The sequence below is a fragment of the Salvelinus sp. IW2-2015 genome, linkage group LG19 (assembly GCF_002910315.2).
Source record: "Salvelinus sp. IW2-2015 linkage group LG19, ASM291031v2, whole genome shotgun sequence".
NCBI lineage: Eukaryota > Metazoa > Chordata > Actinopteri > Salmoniformes > Salmonidae > Salvelinus > Salvelinus sp. IW2-2015.
In genome coordinates this window covers 18,927,662-18,943,294 of record NC_036859.1, presented here as the reverse complement: position 1 = coordinate 18,943,294, position 15,633 = coordinate 18,927,662, and the positions used below count along the sequence as shown (strand labels likewise).

The 15,633-nt window shown below is 43.4% G+C and overlaps 1 protein-coding gene across 4 annotated transcripts in view; it reads right to left on the bottom strand.

Annotated features, from left to right (window-relative positions):
* The window catches only part of LOC111979649 (collagen alpha-1(XV) chain), a 60,405-nt gene that overhangs the window by 15,654 nt on the left and 29,118 nt on the right, over positions 1-15,633 (bottom strand). For 3 of the 4 annotated variants that reach the window (XM_024010263.3, XM_024010260.2, XM_024010261.2), the window contains 17 exons: positions 14,164-14,720; positions 12,428-12,502; positions 11,970-12,062; positions 6,223-6,346; positions 5,928-5,965; positions 5,616-5,807; positions 5,465-5,491; positions 5,299-5,361; positions 5,133-5,210; positions 4,980-5,039; positions 4,525-4,656; positions 4,222-4,305; positions 2,177-2,230; positions 2,027-2,053; positions 1,734-1,862; positions 1,567-1,626; positions 1,422-1,457 (listed from right to left, as the gene is read on the bottom strand). In XM_024010263.3, the coding sequence (XP_023866031.1) occupies positions 1,422-1,457; positions 1,567-1,626; positions 1,734-1,862; positions 2,027-2,053; positions 2,177-2,230; positions 4,222-4,305; positions 4,525-4,656; positions 4,980-5,039; positions 5,133-5,210; positions 5,299-5,361; positions 5,465-5,491; positions 5,616-5,807; positions 5,928-5,965; positions 6,223-6,346; positions 11,970-12,062; positions 12,428-12,502; positions 14,164-14,720 (1,829 nt within the window). The remainder of the gene's footprint in view (positions 1-1,421; positions 1,458-1,566; positions 1,627-1,733; positions 1,863-2,026; positions 2,054-2,176; positions 2,231-4,221; positions 4,306-4,524; positions 4,657-4,979; positions 5,040-5,132; positions 5,211-5,298; positions 5,362-5,464; positions 5,492-5,615; positions 5,808-5,927; positions 5,966-6,222; positions 6,347-11,969; positions 12,063-12,427; positions 12,503-14,163; positions 14,721-15,633) is intronic. The other variant, XM_024010262.2, reaches the window with a different exon arrangement.

Sequence of the window (15,633 nt, the reverse complement as noted above, 5' to 3'; positions counted from 1 at the left end):
CGGAGTCGTTGCAGCACACGCTGGTTTCTTCACGCATCGCGACGACAGAAAACAAACATCTTCTGGTAAGAAGAGGGGCGGGGGTGTGATGCCTTATGATAACGAGACGGTGTGTGATCTAACAACATACAGGAACTCAGTCATTCTGTTCACCTGATTTAGAATTCCTCACAATCAAACAGTCGACCGCATTATCTACCAAGGGAATTCTCTTCGATTATAATCACAGCCGTATATATTCCCCCCCAAGCAGACACATCGATGCCCTGAACGAACTTTATCTGACTTTATGTAAACTGAAACCACACACCCTGAGGCTGCATTCATCGTAGCTGGGATTTAACAAGGCTAATCTAAAAAACAGACTCCTAAATTCTAATCAGCATATCGATATGTGTACCCCAGGGCTGGTAAACCCTTTGGATCTATTGTTATACTAACTTCCGCGACGCATATGAAGGCTCTCCCCCGCCCATCCTTTCGGGTAAACAAAAAAGCTGACCACGATGTGTTGTTCAATGTTTTTTGTGTGTTTTTCAGCTCTTAGACATAAATCAGACCTATAACAAGGTACAGATACAGCTTCAAATGTTTACATACCCTACATTACTCATCTCATATGTATATGTATATACTGTACTCTATATCATCTACTGCATCTTGCCATCTTTATGTAATACATGTATCACTAGCCACTTTAAACTATGCCACTTTATGTTTATATACCCTACATTACTCATCTCATATGTATAGACTGTACTCTATACCATCTACTGCATCTTGCCTATGCCGTTCTGTACCATCACTCATTCATATATCTTTATGTACCAATTCTTTATCCCTTTACACTTGTGTGTATAAGGTAGTAGTTATGGAATTGTTAGGTTAGATTACTTGTTGGTTATTACTGCATTGTCGGAACTAGAAGCACAAGCATTTCGCTACACTCGCATTAACATCTGCTAACCATGTGTATCTGACAAATAAATTTGATTTGAACAGAGTGCCCCATGRTGGCAATGGGGTTATGGTATGGGCAGGCATAACGCAACGGACAAAATTGCATTTTATTGACGGTAATCTGAATGCACAKWGATACCGTGACAAGATCCTGAGGCACATTGTCGTGCCATTCATCCGCTGCTATCACCTCATGTTTCAGCATGATAATGCATGGCCCCATGTCGCAAGGATTTCTACACAATTCCTGGAAGCTGAAAATGTCCCATTTTAAGTTAGGGCAAATCAAGTCAGAAATGTTAAAGTGGAAAATACCAACTTTAGAAGCCTTTTTAAACCTTGAATTCACTAAAGTTTGCATTTCTTGTAGGGCAGGAAATTTCCTGCCACAACAGTGAGATCAAATTAAGATCCTACACCTGTATTCCACAACCCAGTTATTTTCATGTTTGTAATCTTACCTTTGGTCCTGCAGAGCCAGGAAGACCAGGAGGTCCCTATAGAAGAGAGTAGATAACAGTTATTCTCATGGAAACTTAAGGAGAAAGACAATTTACAAGTACTTCAAAACTACAGGAGACACACACATACACCACTCTCACTCACCTGAGGGCCTTTGAGTCCTACGTCAAGGAGCATGTCATTCTTCCCAGACCCCTCCATATCCTGCTAGCACCAACACACAACATTGTTGCATTCGGAATCAATAGAGACAAAACAAGATAACCGTATGATAGGAAACTGACTCAACAGTAAAATCAACAAAACAGCACCTCGACAAACAATCCTGCTCCTGGGGGTCCGGGGGGGCCAGGCAGCCCCCGAGGGCCAGTGTCGCCCCTCTTTCCCTCTGGTCCCCTCAGCCCTGTAGCTCCTGCCAACCCTTGGTCACCTGATTCACCCTGCAGGGAAGAATAGGCCCATTAAATTGACTATGAAGAACATGGTATAGTTTTGACTTACATTAAAGTAGATGTTACTGCGTGTCAGCAGCATGATTAGGAACTTAGGTCTCATTGTTTGATTAATGCATTTTATAACTGAGTTATCAGATGGTTAGAAATACCTTCGGTCCAACTAGTCCTTGTTCACCCTATGTGAGGAAGAGAGATCGGTTAATGTAAACATTTGCAATGGAAATGGTTATAGGGGATCAAATCAGCTAAGTTCCCTTAGAAAATGCAAACAATAGCCTCCAGAGTAACTGTCATCTTACCTTCAGACCTTTAGGCCCTGTCGGCCCAACATCCCCATCCAGACCAGGTTGACCCTGAAATCAACAGCAGAGAGATGTGATGTCACAACCGTCGCTCTCTGAATTTCATGCACAAACAGGTCACACAAGTGACTAGTCAACCATGACCAAGACTGTGTTGCTTTCCTTAGAGTGATAGTAGCTACCATATATACTGTTGCAAAGATAACGTAAAAAAAATWATTTAAAAGGTTTCTCAACATAGTAATTATTAATTATTTTGTAACTTTATTGAATCCCTCAGAATTAGTTACTTTTCATCATAAAATATAATATTCCTCTGTCTAAATAGTTGTAAATTTTTTAAATATAAATCATTGCCAGCCTGTGCCACCATTGTCCCTTTTGCCATTCCTGAAGGAACATGGCTCATTGACTGTAAAAAATAAAGGGCAAGCTCCATAAATGCAGTTAGTGAAAGCACGCAGGCAACAGACTCATATAAAAAGGCAGGTTCTCTCCAATGTACAGTAGCTTGACCATGTTTGACGTGTGAAGCACAWAGCTCAAGCTTAATGTCCATCAAGGCCGTTAAAGTCAAACCTGGGTTGTTTCCCGCTAAATGAGAGGATTGGGAATGAGCATAGACCCCATGATGGTTTCATAGATGGGTAAACAATTCAAAGCAGAAGCACATGTGCGCACACACACACAGGAGTGGCGTACCGCAGTTTCGTGGGGCCCCCGCAAGGTCTGAGCAAGGCCACCCCCTGTTAGAAGTTTTTTTTTGGGGGGGGGTTCTACATATTTTGCCATGGGCAAAGAGAAACATTTTGCAGTTGTATAGCTAATCTCATGCTATTCTACACATTTTGTCATGCGGTTGAGAGAAAATGTTGCTGTTTTAAAGCTAATTCCTTGCAATTCTACACATATTATTGCCATGGGGCAGAGAGAAAACATTTTAGTTTTATAGCTCATTTCATGATATTCTACACATTTTGCAATGAGGGTGAGAGAATTTTGCATTTTTAAAGCTAATTTCTGTCTATTTTACACATTTTGCCATAAGGCTGAGAGAAAATGTTGCAGTTTTACAGCTAATTTCCTGTAATTCTAAACATTTTTGCCATGGCTTGTGACCTGTTCATATAGAGTACCCATCAAAAGTTTGGACACACCTACTCATTCAAGGGTTTTTTCTTTATTTTTACATGAGGACCTGTGGCGGTCCTCATGAGAGCCAGTTTCATCATAGCGCTTGATGGTTTTTGCGACTGCACTTGAAGAAACTTTCAAAGTTTCCGGTTTGACTGACCTTCATGTCTTAAAGTTTTGATGTACTGTCGTTTCTCTTTGCTAATTTGAGSTGTTCTTGCCATAATAAGGACTTGGTATTTTACCAAATAGTGCTATCTTCTGTATACCAACCCTACCTTGTCACAACACAACTGATTGGCTCAAACGCATTAAGGAGGAAAGAAATTCCACAAATTTACTTTTAACAAGGCACACCTGTTAATTTAAATACATTCCAGGTGRCTACCTCATGAAGCTAGTTGAGAGAATGCCAAGTGTGTGCAAAGTTTTCATCAAGGCAAAGGGTGGCTACTTTTAAGAATCTCAAATATAAAATATATTTTGAATTGTTTAACACTTTTTTGGTTACTGCATGATTCCATATGTGTTTTTTCATAGTTTTGATGTCTACACTGTTATTCTACAATGTAGAAAATAGTAAAAATAAAGAAAAATGAGTAGGTGTGTCCAAACTTTTGACTGGTACTGTACATCCAGCCCCCCCGCACAAAAGGCTAGTGGGGCCTCAGCCTTGTGTGGTTATGCCAGTGACACACACACAACACACACACACACACCACACACACACACACAACACACACACACACACCACACAACACACACACCAACACACACACACACACACACACACACACACACATCTCATGTACAGTAAGTTAAATGGGGCAGGCTGTTAGAAAACATGGTTGGAGAGAACAGTCTGCCTTTTCAAGCCTACTGGTTCAGTGAAGGAACCAGGGAAATACCTCGCCAGAACCAAGCCCAGAGCCGAACAACCCTGAGCCAAACTCAGAGCCAAACCCAGAGCCACTAAACCAATCCTCATTCACCTGAAACAATAAAGGCCAGGGACAGCCAGGTCAATAACAACAGAGAGTGGAGAGGAAACCACTGTCAACTACAATGCATACACATACAGAAGAGTWTAAAATAACATTTACAATACAAAATAAGGGTGGGAACATCAATAACAGTTGAAAATGGGTGGTAACAGGTGGAAACATCAATAATGGATCTTAGGGAGAACATGAGATAGACAGACAACTCACCGGAGGTCCAGGTTTCCCAACAAGGCCATATCTGCCAGGAGGACCTGGTTGTCCAGTGAACAGGCCTTCCGAGGCATTGAAGGGGCTGGYGGGTCCTGGGGGGCCAGGTTGACCTGGAGGGCCAGGAGGACCCTAGGAGAAAAATCATAAAATTATCACATCACTATAGTGGATTGGTCTCAACTATACAGTAGGTGATCAGATGAAACAACACCACCTGTTGGATATGGGATGCCATAGCACATGTTTAACATTGAGAGATGAACACTTGTAGCCTCCTACTTYAAGCCTGATCTCGCAAACAAGTGTAGTGAAACCTATAGTGATGTGATGATTTTTTTAAATTAAATCTTGCGAGATCAGGCTGGCAGTATGTGGCTAAAATACTCCTCCTAGAGACATTTTATTAGAGAAAAACATAACAGATAGGCTGACAGCAGAATTAACGTTCTTACTCTGATCAATTCTGTATTGTCAAGGTCTCCAAAACCAGAGCCGAGTGCATCCTCTCCATACTGCAATTCAACAGAAAACAGGCAGTTAAAGACGAATCCCCACTTGATCCCCAGTTCAACCCAATGTTTTCAGGATGTTACACTGCTACCCACTGGCACACTGTGTGATCTGAGGGGTCCGGGAGGTCCAGGGGGGCCTGGAGGCCCTGGTAGTCCTGCTCCTGGGTCCCCCTGCACAGAAGAGAACAAAGGGTACGACTAACTGCCTATCTCACACACATTGAATATACATTTTCCTTCTAACACCTTTTATGAGTACCTTGTCTCCTTTGACTCCAACCTCCCCTGCCAAACCTGGGAAACCTTGAGGTCCTCTCTGTCCCTGTGGGTATTGCCATAGATTCTGTMATTTCTTAAGACATACAGTATTTATGTATGACCATGACAGAACAGTACAAATTTGACACAAGACCAGATTTACTCACTGGATCTCCATCTTCACCCTTGCTTCCCTAAAAAATTGAACACTCCTTTGATTTATCTTTTCAGTCTTGTCAAGTGAAGGTAATAGAAAACATAATCAAACATGTACTACTATCACAGAGTAATGGGTGATTATAATGACATAAAGCTCACCTGCTGTCCGTCCTTCCCTGGCACCCCAGGGGCCCCTGTTGGCCCCCGAGGGCCCCTGGGTCCTGGCTGGCGGTGCCCAGACCTTCTACCCTCAGAGAGAGTGGGGGGGCCAGGGGGGCCACGGGGACCAGCAGGACCTATAGGCCCAGTCTCTCCTCGCTCTCCTTTCAGTCTGTGGCTAAGAGGCCCACCCTGATGATCAGCACAAAGAGGAGAACGTTGTGTAAGAAGATGTATTAAATACTGAATCATTAATTAAGCATTTAAGGGACATCAGGTTTTGAGGCACGTAACATCTGAGCTATTACTTACATCCCCTGACATCTCTGGCTCCTCTGTCTGGTGGGGTCCTGAGAGAGGAATAAGAGACACCAATAGGATTAACCAATGAGGCTTCAATCATGTTAACCAGGTAGGGGTATATGATGTATTCAACCAACGATATCAACCAGTGAGAGACAGATAAGATTGATCAATGCAAAGAGAACATCCAATAACAACTGACATAGTCAACGGACGAGCTAAATCAAGAGCTCATCAGTTATTTCCCTGGACTACCATAAGATGATTGGTTAAGATAAGTGCATGGTGAACCTGCCTTCCCCACCTCTGAGCTGCATGTCCTGATGGGCCTCCTCTGTGGGGGTCAGGTGTCCTGAGTACTCATCTAGCTCCACCTCCGGAGACTCTGTGGGCGGGGCTCGCACAGGCCCGCTCAGCATSTCCTCTGGCTGGAGGGAGAAAAAAATGTATGAGGATGAGAGAGAGATAAAGAGAATGCGAGAAAGAGTAAAAAGAGAGAGCGMGCGCGAGAGAGAGAGGGGTAAGTACATTTGTAAAGCAATGTGCAACTTATTTTAAATATACAGGAAACATCTAGCTATCTAAAACATTTGGACAAGAATCAAATAAGAACTATAAGAACAGACAGCTTACATCATATATTTATTTGTAGTAATTGGGGTCAGATTGTGGGTTGTTTAAGAGCAGAGTGACATGACATTCTGGGACAAGTACAGTGTGTTACAAGGCTAGTGGTGGGAGGATGAAAGTGACTGTAGCATACACACATCCAGAATCTGGAGCACCCCCGGAATGGAAGAGACACTGTATCTGTGTTTGCTTCCTATTGACAAGGATGTGGGGGTTGGCCACATTTTCCTTAAAAACAACCACTGCTATCAGTAGACATAACAGACACATCAAAGGCCAGTGCAAATACTTAATATAGGGGGAACATTAGTGTTTGGTCATAGACAAACACACTATCCAGGTTATACTTCCACACTCCCTTCCCACAGGGGGCAGCAGCAACCTTGTCCAACTGCTGAGCCTGGTTGATTAAGGTTATCTTCAGTCAGTCTCCCACGGGGAAAGCCGTAAGGCTGCTGGGTTTGTTTTTGAGTCTTTAGTTTGGGCATGCCTTTGGTATTTTTCCTTTTTGTACATATTTATGTTTCGTCACCATCTGAACAAATTATAATCCGCTTGGACTGGCCAACCAGGAGGTCAAGACGGAGCTGGCCCTGAACTCGGTAGGTTGCGGTCTCCTGGGCACATGCACTGCATGAAAAGCAGTTTCTTGGTGAAATCAGATCTGCTATATTCCTGTGAAATTTGAGGTGCACAGTCGTGGGTGGGAATTTCCTATGCATTCTTGCACACTCCCATGCAYCCCTAAACATTTGCGTGATACGGGAATTTCTGGGATAGTAAATTCCCAATTATGCGTTAACAAGTTTCTGTACATTTTCGGACTGTGCATGTCACGTAAATGTTCAACAGCTGTAGGCGTGTGACTTCCCTACTTTGTCATGTGGTGGAAGAGAAGCCAACTCTGTCTGCATATTTATCCTGTTTTCAGGTTTGTAACATTTATAAACATGGTTTCTTTTTCAAAATCTAAATGGTGAGTTGTCTGTTCATTTTGATGTGTAATTTAAGTGTTTGGACTGAGTGAAATGAGTGAGCTACAGTAGCTACTTTTCTGAGTCTATATAACCAGTTTATCAGGCTCCATCTCAGTGTGCTTCATTCAATAGCTAGAGGACTCCATTATGTCCAGGAGTGATAAGTATATATTTTTTGTMTTTATCTGTTGTGGTCTACTATTGTCTTTTTGCCAGCTAGGGCTCTCTATTTTAAGTGATGCCTGTCTTCCCAGTAGCCAATTTGGTGTGTGAACTCCTGACTGCTCATAATTTGCAAACAGTTGTTGACACATCAATCAGGATCAAGGGGCAGGGCAATTTGTGATTTGTTTTGGTAATCAGTGGCTGTATTGGAGGGAGTGGTTTCACCTCTCCTAGGCAATCAGCAATTAGTAAAGGGAGCTGTGCCCCCTACCTTTGCTAGGCAATTAGTRTTAAGAGGATGGCGCCACACCACTCTCTCACTTTAGTATCTTACCTAGTTATTTACAGTTTCTCATTTAGTTTTTTTGATAGATTTGTCAACAACGTATGTGTTTTCTATACCTGTTCACACCTCTCCCTATAGGCTTTGCAGATGCTCCCCACCCCTTGGCTGCAACCCTTCTAATTTGCTGTACCCTGCGCACAACCCATGTGGAATTCCGGGTCTTTGGCAGTGTTTGGATCTGCGGTCAAGAATGGCGAGTTCATCTCAGCTTATGCTGCCCTTAAGTCCCTTGACTTTTTGGCCCTGATGGAGACATGGATCACTCCAGAGARAGCAGCTGGAGTAGCAGTGTTTTCTTCATCYGACTATGTTTTCTCTCATAGTCTGAGAGCATCTGGTCGTCGCGGTGGTGGCACAGGTCTACTAATTTCTCTTAAATTTAGATTTTCTCTTTTCTCCATCTCATTTGAATTCCATGCTGTCACTGTCACTTGTCCACTCAAGCTTAACATAATTGCCCACCAGGTGCCCTTGGAGAGCTCCTCAATGAGCTTGACACCTTTGATAAGCTAATTTCCTGACGATGACTCACCACTTTTGTACTTGGCGACTTCAAACTCCCAAAGTCTGACATCGATTAATTTTTATTTAACTCTTTCCCCTCCGTGACTCTTTTGACCTCACCCTTTCCCAATCCCCTCCAACTCACAATGCAGGCAATACGCTTGACCTCATCTTTAGTAGAGGCTGCTCGCGTACTAATCTCAATGCAAGCCTCCTCCAGGTCTCTGATCCCTAACCACTCCGCCTCTACCCAGATGGTCATGCGCCATCGCAATCTTCGCTCTCTCCCACAAATTGTCCTCTTCTATCCTATCATCGCTCCCTTCTGCTAAATCCTTCTCCCTCCTGTCTCCTGATTCCTCCTCTACGACCCTACTCTCCTCCCTTTCCGCATCCTATGACTCGCGCTGTTCCCTTTCCTCCCGGCCGGCTCTTAAATTCCGTTTTTTATGGCTCAAATTATGGCTCAAATTATGGCTCAAATTAACCATATTTACATGTATACGTATGAACCACGCAAATTCAATGTATTTTAGAAGTTTACTTTTCATGAAAATGGTATCTTATGGTGGCATGCTAACTGCTAATGTTACCTAGCTCAGCGCTAGGTGCTAGCTAGCCTACAATGTCGCTCTACTAGCTAGCTTATGTTGATGTTACATTTAATACACAGGTCTCTTCTAACATTTGCTTGTACAATTAGCACTGTGTAAATATAGTGAAGCCGATATAATGTTGCTCATATAAGGGGCGGCAGGTAGCCCAGTGGTTAGCACGTTGGGCCAGTAACCGGAAGGTTACTGGATAGAATCCCCGAGCTGACAAGGTAAAAATCTGTAGTTCTGCCCCTGAGCAAGGCAGTTAACCCACTTCACTGGGTGCCGAAGACGTGGATGTCGATTAAGGCAGCCCCCCCCCGCACCTCTGATTCAGAGGGGTTGGTTTAAATGCGGAAGATACTTTGTTGGACAACTGAGTAGGTATCCCCCTTTCCTTTCCTAATGCATGGGTGTCATAGCTACATACACCTAGTGAGACAAGGCTGTGTTTACACAGGAAAAAGAGTGAAACTCAACGGTATGTTTAATGCCCTTTTTACATACATTTACATTTTTACGTAAGATAACACGGTGATGCACCAAAACATACATTTAACCTTTGGCTTATATTCATTGCAGGTTCTTGTGCCACCTATTACGAGATTGTGAGGCGGTGTATCTCTCAGGTTTACCTGAGAACATAGGGGACACAATCTTGGCGAAACGTGCAAAGAAGGGTCGCCAGAGGAGAAAGCAGGTAAGCCTTTTGTACAAGTAGCTTCTGTGTAACACTAGGTTTACTACTCCTGTATTACTCCTGGTCTTGGGAATACAAAGGTTGTATATGGCCCAATTACATGTTTCAAGTTATATACTTGAGTCGAAGGAAAACAGATGTTGAATTCCACCCACCTGGTCTAGAGTGGCTGTTATAGCCCCTGTGGTTCCATTAATCACTGATTGCTGTACTTTGTTGGAATACTAACTGCCTCTGTATCATAACTGCATTGACTGTTTTACTGAAAATAACAGTAGTCATGAACCACATGCATGTTTTGGCAAAAACGTCCACATGCTTGTAGCTTTGTGCACTGACAGTATCACATGCATAACTTGTTGCATATCTTGTTTGATTATAATGATCTTTGGGTAGTTGTTGGGGGTGATACATCCAGTGCACTAATAATTTCACAAGCTATCAAAAAAATGTTGGGGTTTACTACCATCAAGGTCAGAGTGATATGTCAAAGGTTGGAATTCCCCTTTAAAGCACTACCAACCCCAGGTTGAGAGATATTTAAGTAAAGTTCAGGCTTGAATTACACTGAAGAAAAATATAAAGTTTCGGTCCCGTGTTTCATGAGCTGAAATAAAAAATCCCAGAAATGTTACATACGCACAAAAAGCTTATTTCTCTCAAATATTGTTCACAAATCTGTTTACATCCCTGTTAGTGAGCATTTATCTTTTGCCAAGAGAATCCATCCACCTRACAGGTGTGGCATATCAAGAAGCTGATTATACAGCATGATCATTATACAGGTGCACCTTGAGCTGGGGACAATGAAAGGCCACTCTAAATGTGCAGTTTTGTCACACAACACAATGCCAAATGTCTCAAGTTGAGGGAGCATGCAATGGCCTGCTGACTGCAGGAATGTCCACCAGAGCATCAAATGATAATTTCGCTACCAGAAGCTGCCTCCAACGTCGTTTTAGAGAATTTGGCACTAAGTCCAAYCGGCCTCACAACCACAGACCATGTGTTACCACGCCAGCCCAGAACCTCCAAACCCAGACAATGCTGGGCCAATTGTGTGCCGAATCCAGCCTGGATTCGAACCAGGGACTTTAGTGACGCCTCTTGCACTGAGATGCAGTGCCTTAGACCGCTGCGCCACTCGGGAGCCCAATCTTTGAAATTGTTGCATGTTGCGTTTATATTTTGGTTCAATATGCATGACTTGAGACTGATATTTGTTTACTGTGTATTATTSTTTTAATAGTTTTTTCTTCTAGATGCACAGTCGAGTGCTTGCAGAGGATGAGATATTTGGACAGGAGTTAATGTTGACCTGATGAGGATGGCCTGCAAAACGGCAAACCAGTTTGGGCGCTCACTGCCCTGTCAAGAACTTGGAGAGGGACCAGAGTTACTTGGCGAGCCACACCACACGGATCATATATGGGGAGTTTTCGTCAAAGCAACCTAGATCCCATGGACCCTTCTACCCTCAAAACACTATAGCCCTACAGTAACCACAATGGATGCTCGCCCTGGGCAAAACTGGATGACTCTCAGTACTGTATCTGATTTATTTCGTTTATCCTTGAATAGGCTTGCTCATATTTCCTTAATCTGGTGCTTACCTGTTTACACAAATGTAAGCACCACAATCGAAATGCAAAGATGAATGAAAGTAAAAGAAATATAAAAATCAAGCAGAGTACTGGCAAGATTCCTCCAACTTTAATTGTGCACTGGAGTGTTCGACCCGTAAACGTGCCTTTCCATGCAGTGATGTGCATTCAACACGGTCCTCAAATGAATGCATTCATTCAGGTTAAACATGTAACAAGGCTTAGGACTCCTAGACTTAGCAGGCTAGTTACTGGATAGGAACTGAATCTCCCTACTGGAATATATGCCCAAAGTGTTCACTATTACGTACTTGTGTTTTGTACCAGTACAAATTGAAACTGATAAAACAGACAGATGTTCCACTGCATGTCAAGGCTTATGTAAATACTTCCAATTTAAGTCTGTCAAAGTGTTGCTCAGACAGCGACGTTCCTTGTACAAGCCAATCTTAGTTGAGCGGGTGGCTGTTCTTTCTCTCACCTCTGCTCATCCAGTTTCCGTTGACAGCCTCTCACACCCCATGCTCACCCTTGCTGTTTCCTTTCTTCGTTTCATGTTCATCAGCTCACTCTCTGTTTCACGGTCGTCCATCGTTTCGGCCCCACTCCCATCCCCAGAAGCCTGGAATACAGAAGACATCACCACCATCTCTCTATCTATACATGATATTGACACCAGTGACCTAGAAGTAGAATTTCCCTAACTAGAGAGAACTCTTAATTCACATAATTTAGGCGAAGAAAGGCGAGAGTAGTGTCAGCTATGTACATTCAAATGGATGTGCGTGAGAAACAGTATTCATTATTTTGAACACTAGGGGGAGCCATCCATATGCAAAGTCAAGCCATGGATAAAAGTCCTGCCAGCCAAACACTCAACACGTTAGTCAATAATTTGTGCTGGTGAGGCCTCTCGAATGTCAGGAGCTCAAGGCTATGGATACATACATATCAATAGAACTGAATGTGTGGTGTGTAGACACTCACATAGGGATCATCTTCCTCACACTGCTCCTCTGCTGCCCTGGGGTCTGATTTGATCACCAGCTGCTGGATAGAGCCCTGTACAGAAGGAGAGAAAGAGAGATATGTGATAAGGCGTTATTGTGCTGATATAGCTAACTTATAGAGAGATTCTGATCTGGGATCAGTGGGATGTAAAATACTGGCCCCACAGTCAGTCAGTATGGAACACAGCAACCTACGACATTTACTACTGTAAAATCATAAGACTGCATAGAGAGACAAAGACCGACAGAACACAAGACCAAAGATGGAGAGTGTGAAATTAATCAAGGCTGCATCAGAACAAAACTCGTAGCTTTATTGTCCTGGCTGGTTTTGATGGGCCAGAGCTATCTCTTCACACAGAGTTTAACCCAGTAGTATTGCCCAGCATGACAGACCACAGTGTTCTTTTGGCTCTGTGATTAACTGTGGGACCCCCTTATTCTACCGCCTTCTCTCTCACCTAATTTCTCTCTCCCCCTCCCTCTCTGGCTCTGACTGACTGTAGTTTACCCCTCTTGGCCCTCTCAGGCTCCTCGCCAGTCCAGCACCAAATTGCCTCACAACAACAAAAGGTAAAGCTGCCCACTTTGCTGCTGTGGCCATGGAAACCACTTTCCCAAACACACACCACTACCGTCAGAACTCTCAAGGCACAGAAGCATACTAATAAAAAACGTTGCCGGATGGTTCATTTAGGGACATGGAGAAAGTCCCATTCACTTCATCATCAAGTTTTTATTAGTCATATCATGTACAGGGTACAAATGGTATACACCGTCCAAAAAGAAATGCTCACTTGCAGGTTCCTTTTCAACAATGCAACAATAAGAAATAATAAAAGAAGAATACGAACATAAAGTAAATAGCTCAGTGTTTGACCTAATAGAAGCGGGCTTTAGGGGAAGTTTTGCTCTTGCTCTGACACCCAACAAAATTATTAATAAGAATATTAGCTGAATAGTTCTCTCTTCATAGATAATCAATATGAAATATCTCAATGGTCTCTCTCCATAACTACACTAGATGACAGTCAATGTTTGGTAGCTGGGAGATATTGTTTTGACTAGACCAGACACTACTATCACCCCCTTAATTCCTCCGTTAGTGAAAACTGGAACAGACATCACAGGCCACATGAATGTGAGGACTTGAGCTGAGCAGAGCTGACCACGGGTCTGTTTATTAAACAAAGTTGATCTCTCCCTTCCTCTCTGAGAAACTGCCAGGACCTCCCATCAGGACACAGACTATCGATGGCTGCCAAATTTCAGGATGTTTGGACTGGAGTTATATGAGCTGATTCTGAGAAACTGTGATCAAGTGACTATAATCCATGAACGAACACATTCATACATGAATCACTATATATGATATAGCTAAACATTCTTGTTGAAATCCGATATTGTATGCTAGACAAGTGGTGCACAGCGAACGAGAAGATGTCCCAGCTGTGGAGCTTTTAGTACAGCGGTTAAGACTAATTTAACACAGATGACCATTGAGTCTTTTATCATGTTAATTGAGTAATGTTCATGCTAACACAGACTGGGCAAACAGAGTAGGACTCACAATCCACACAGTGCAAGTCATTTGTGCAAAGAATTAAACACAGAGAGAGAGACAGAGAGCAAGAGAGCCCAACCCACCCAAACCCAGCACACAAACTCAGTGACATGGTACTGTAAAATGATCAGAAGCAACCACCGACTTACCACAAACTTCTCCAGGCCGGTCCCTCCAGCGTTGCCCACAAAGATGCCTGAGCTGGGCTCAAAGCTGAGCTGGCGGCTGCTCCTGTGGAAGGTCTCTGCTTGGAAGTCATCACAGTCCATATAGAGGCACACTTCCTGGTCCTGCACCGACAGAGTGAATATCGTCCACCTTTTGGTCATATCAGGCACCTTGAAAGACACCACCTGCTGGCTGTGTGAGGACCCCTGGCCCCCCTCGGTGTAGTACAGCTGAATCCTCTGAGTCTGATCCTCCACGGCTGTCAGTGCCAGCCCCAGCTGCACCACCCTCTGCTGGGCATCAGTGATGGCGAACAGCACTCCTCCCTGGTTGCTGCTGGGCCTGATGGTGACGATGATGGCAAAGTCCCTGAAGAAAGGGTCGGGCATGAAGGTCTTGGTGAGGCGTCCGATGTTGGCGCCGGGACCGAAGTTGTAGGCCGGCCGGAAGCCCTCATAGCCGGTGATATAGGAGATAGAGGGAGGGAGCGGCACTCCGATCAACTCAGTCAGGTCTAGGTGGCCTGTAGAGCCAAGCTCTGTAAGCAGGAGGAAACGCAACAGAATCATGAAATCAAAACAATGAATAGAATCACGTGCGCGAGCCTAAAGCTGTATAGAAAACTCTGTGGCACTTAGCCTAGCAGTTAAGAGCATTGGGGCTGGTTCGCGTTGTGCCAGTAACCGAAAGGTCGCTGGTTCAAGTCCCCGAGCTGACTGAAAAATCTGTTAATGGGCCGTTGAGCAAGGCACTTAACACTAATTTCTCCTGTAAGTCACTCTGGATAAGAGCGTCTGCTAAATGACTAACATGTAAATATAATAGATGGCTCAGTATTACTATAGATATCAGTACCATTTCCATTATCAGCATAACTCAAAATCACAATAACATCCAATGCTCTCATCAAGATATGTCACCATACTGTACGTCATCAAGTTACGTAATTTCACCACTGCAGTCAGAACCTCAGTCACTGGAACCTTTATGGAACTCCTCCTCCAGTGTCAATTAGCAGATAATATCATACATGTATGTGCTGTCACCTGACCTTGATCGGTCCCTGGGCATCATCACAATCACTATTGCATGGTTGTATGCATTGAACACAAAGATAGGCTTTTCCAGACACAGATTAAGCCTAGTCCTACCTAAAAAGCACTTTCAATGGAAATTCTAAATTGAACATGCTTTTTACACCTCGATCATGTGTAGTACAGACTATAGAATGTTGTAGTATACTGTAGAATGCCATAGTAAATACTACAGTATTAGCCACAAAAAAACACTAGTAAATACTACAGTAATGTCTGCAAAACACTACAGTCCACAAAAACACCTTTTTTTAACTATAGTAAATACTACAGTATTTAATTTGCATTCCCCTCCCCATATCACAATTTGTGCCACCCATAAGTGAGAAACCTACATGCCAAGTATAGACCATATAT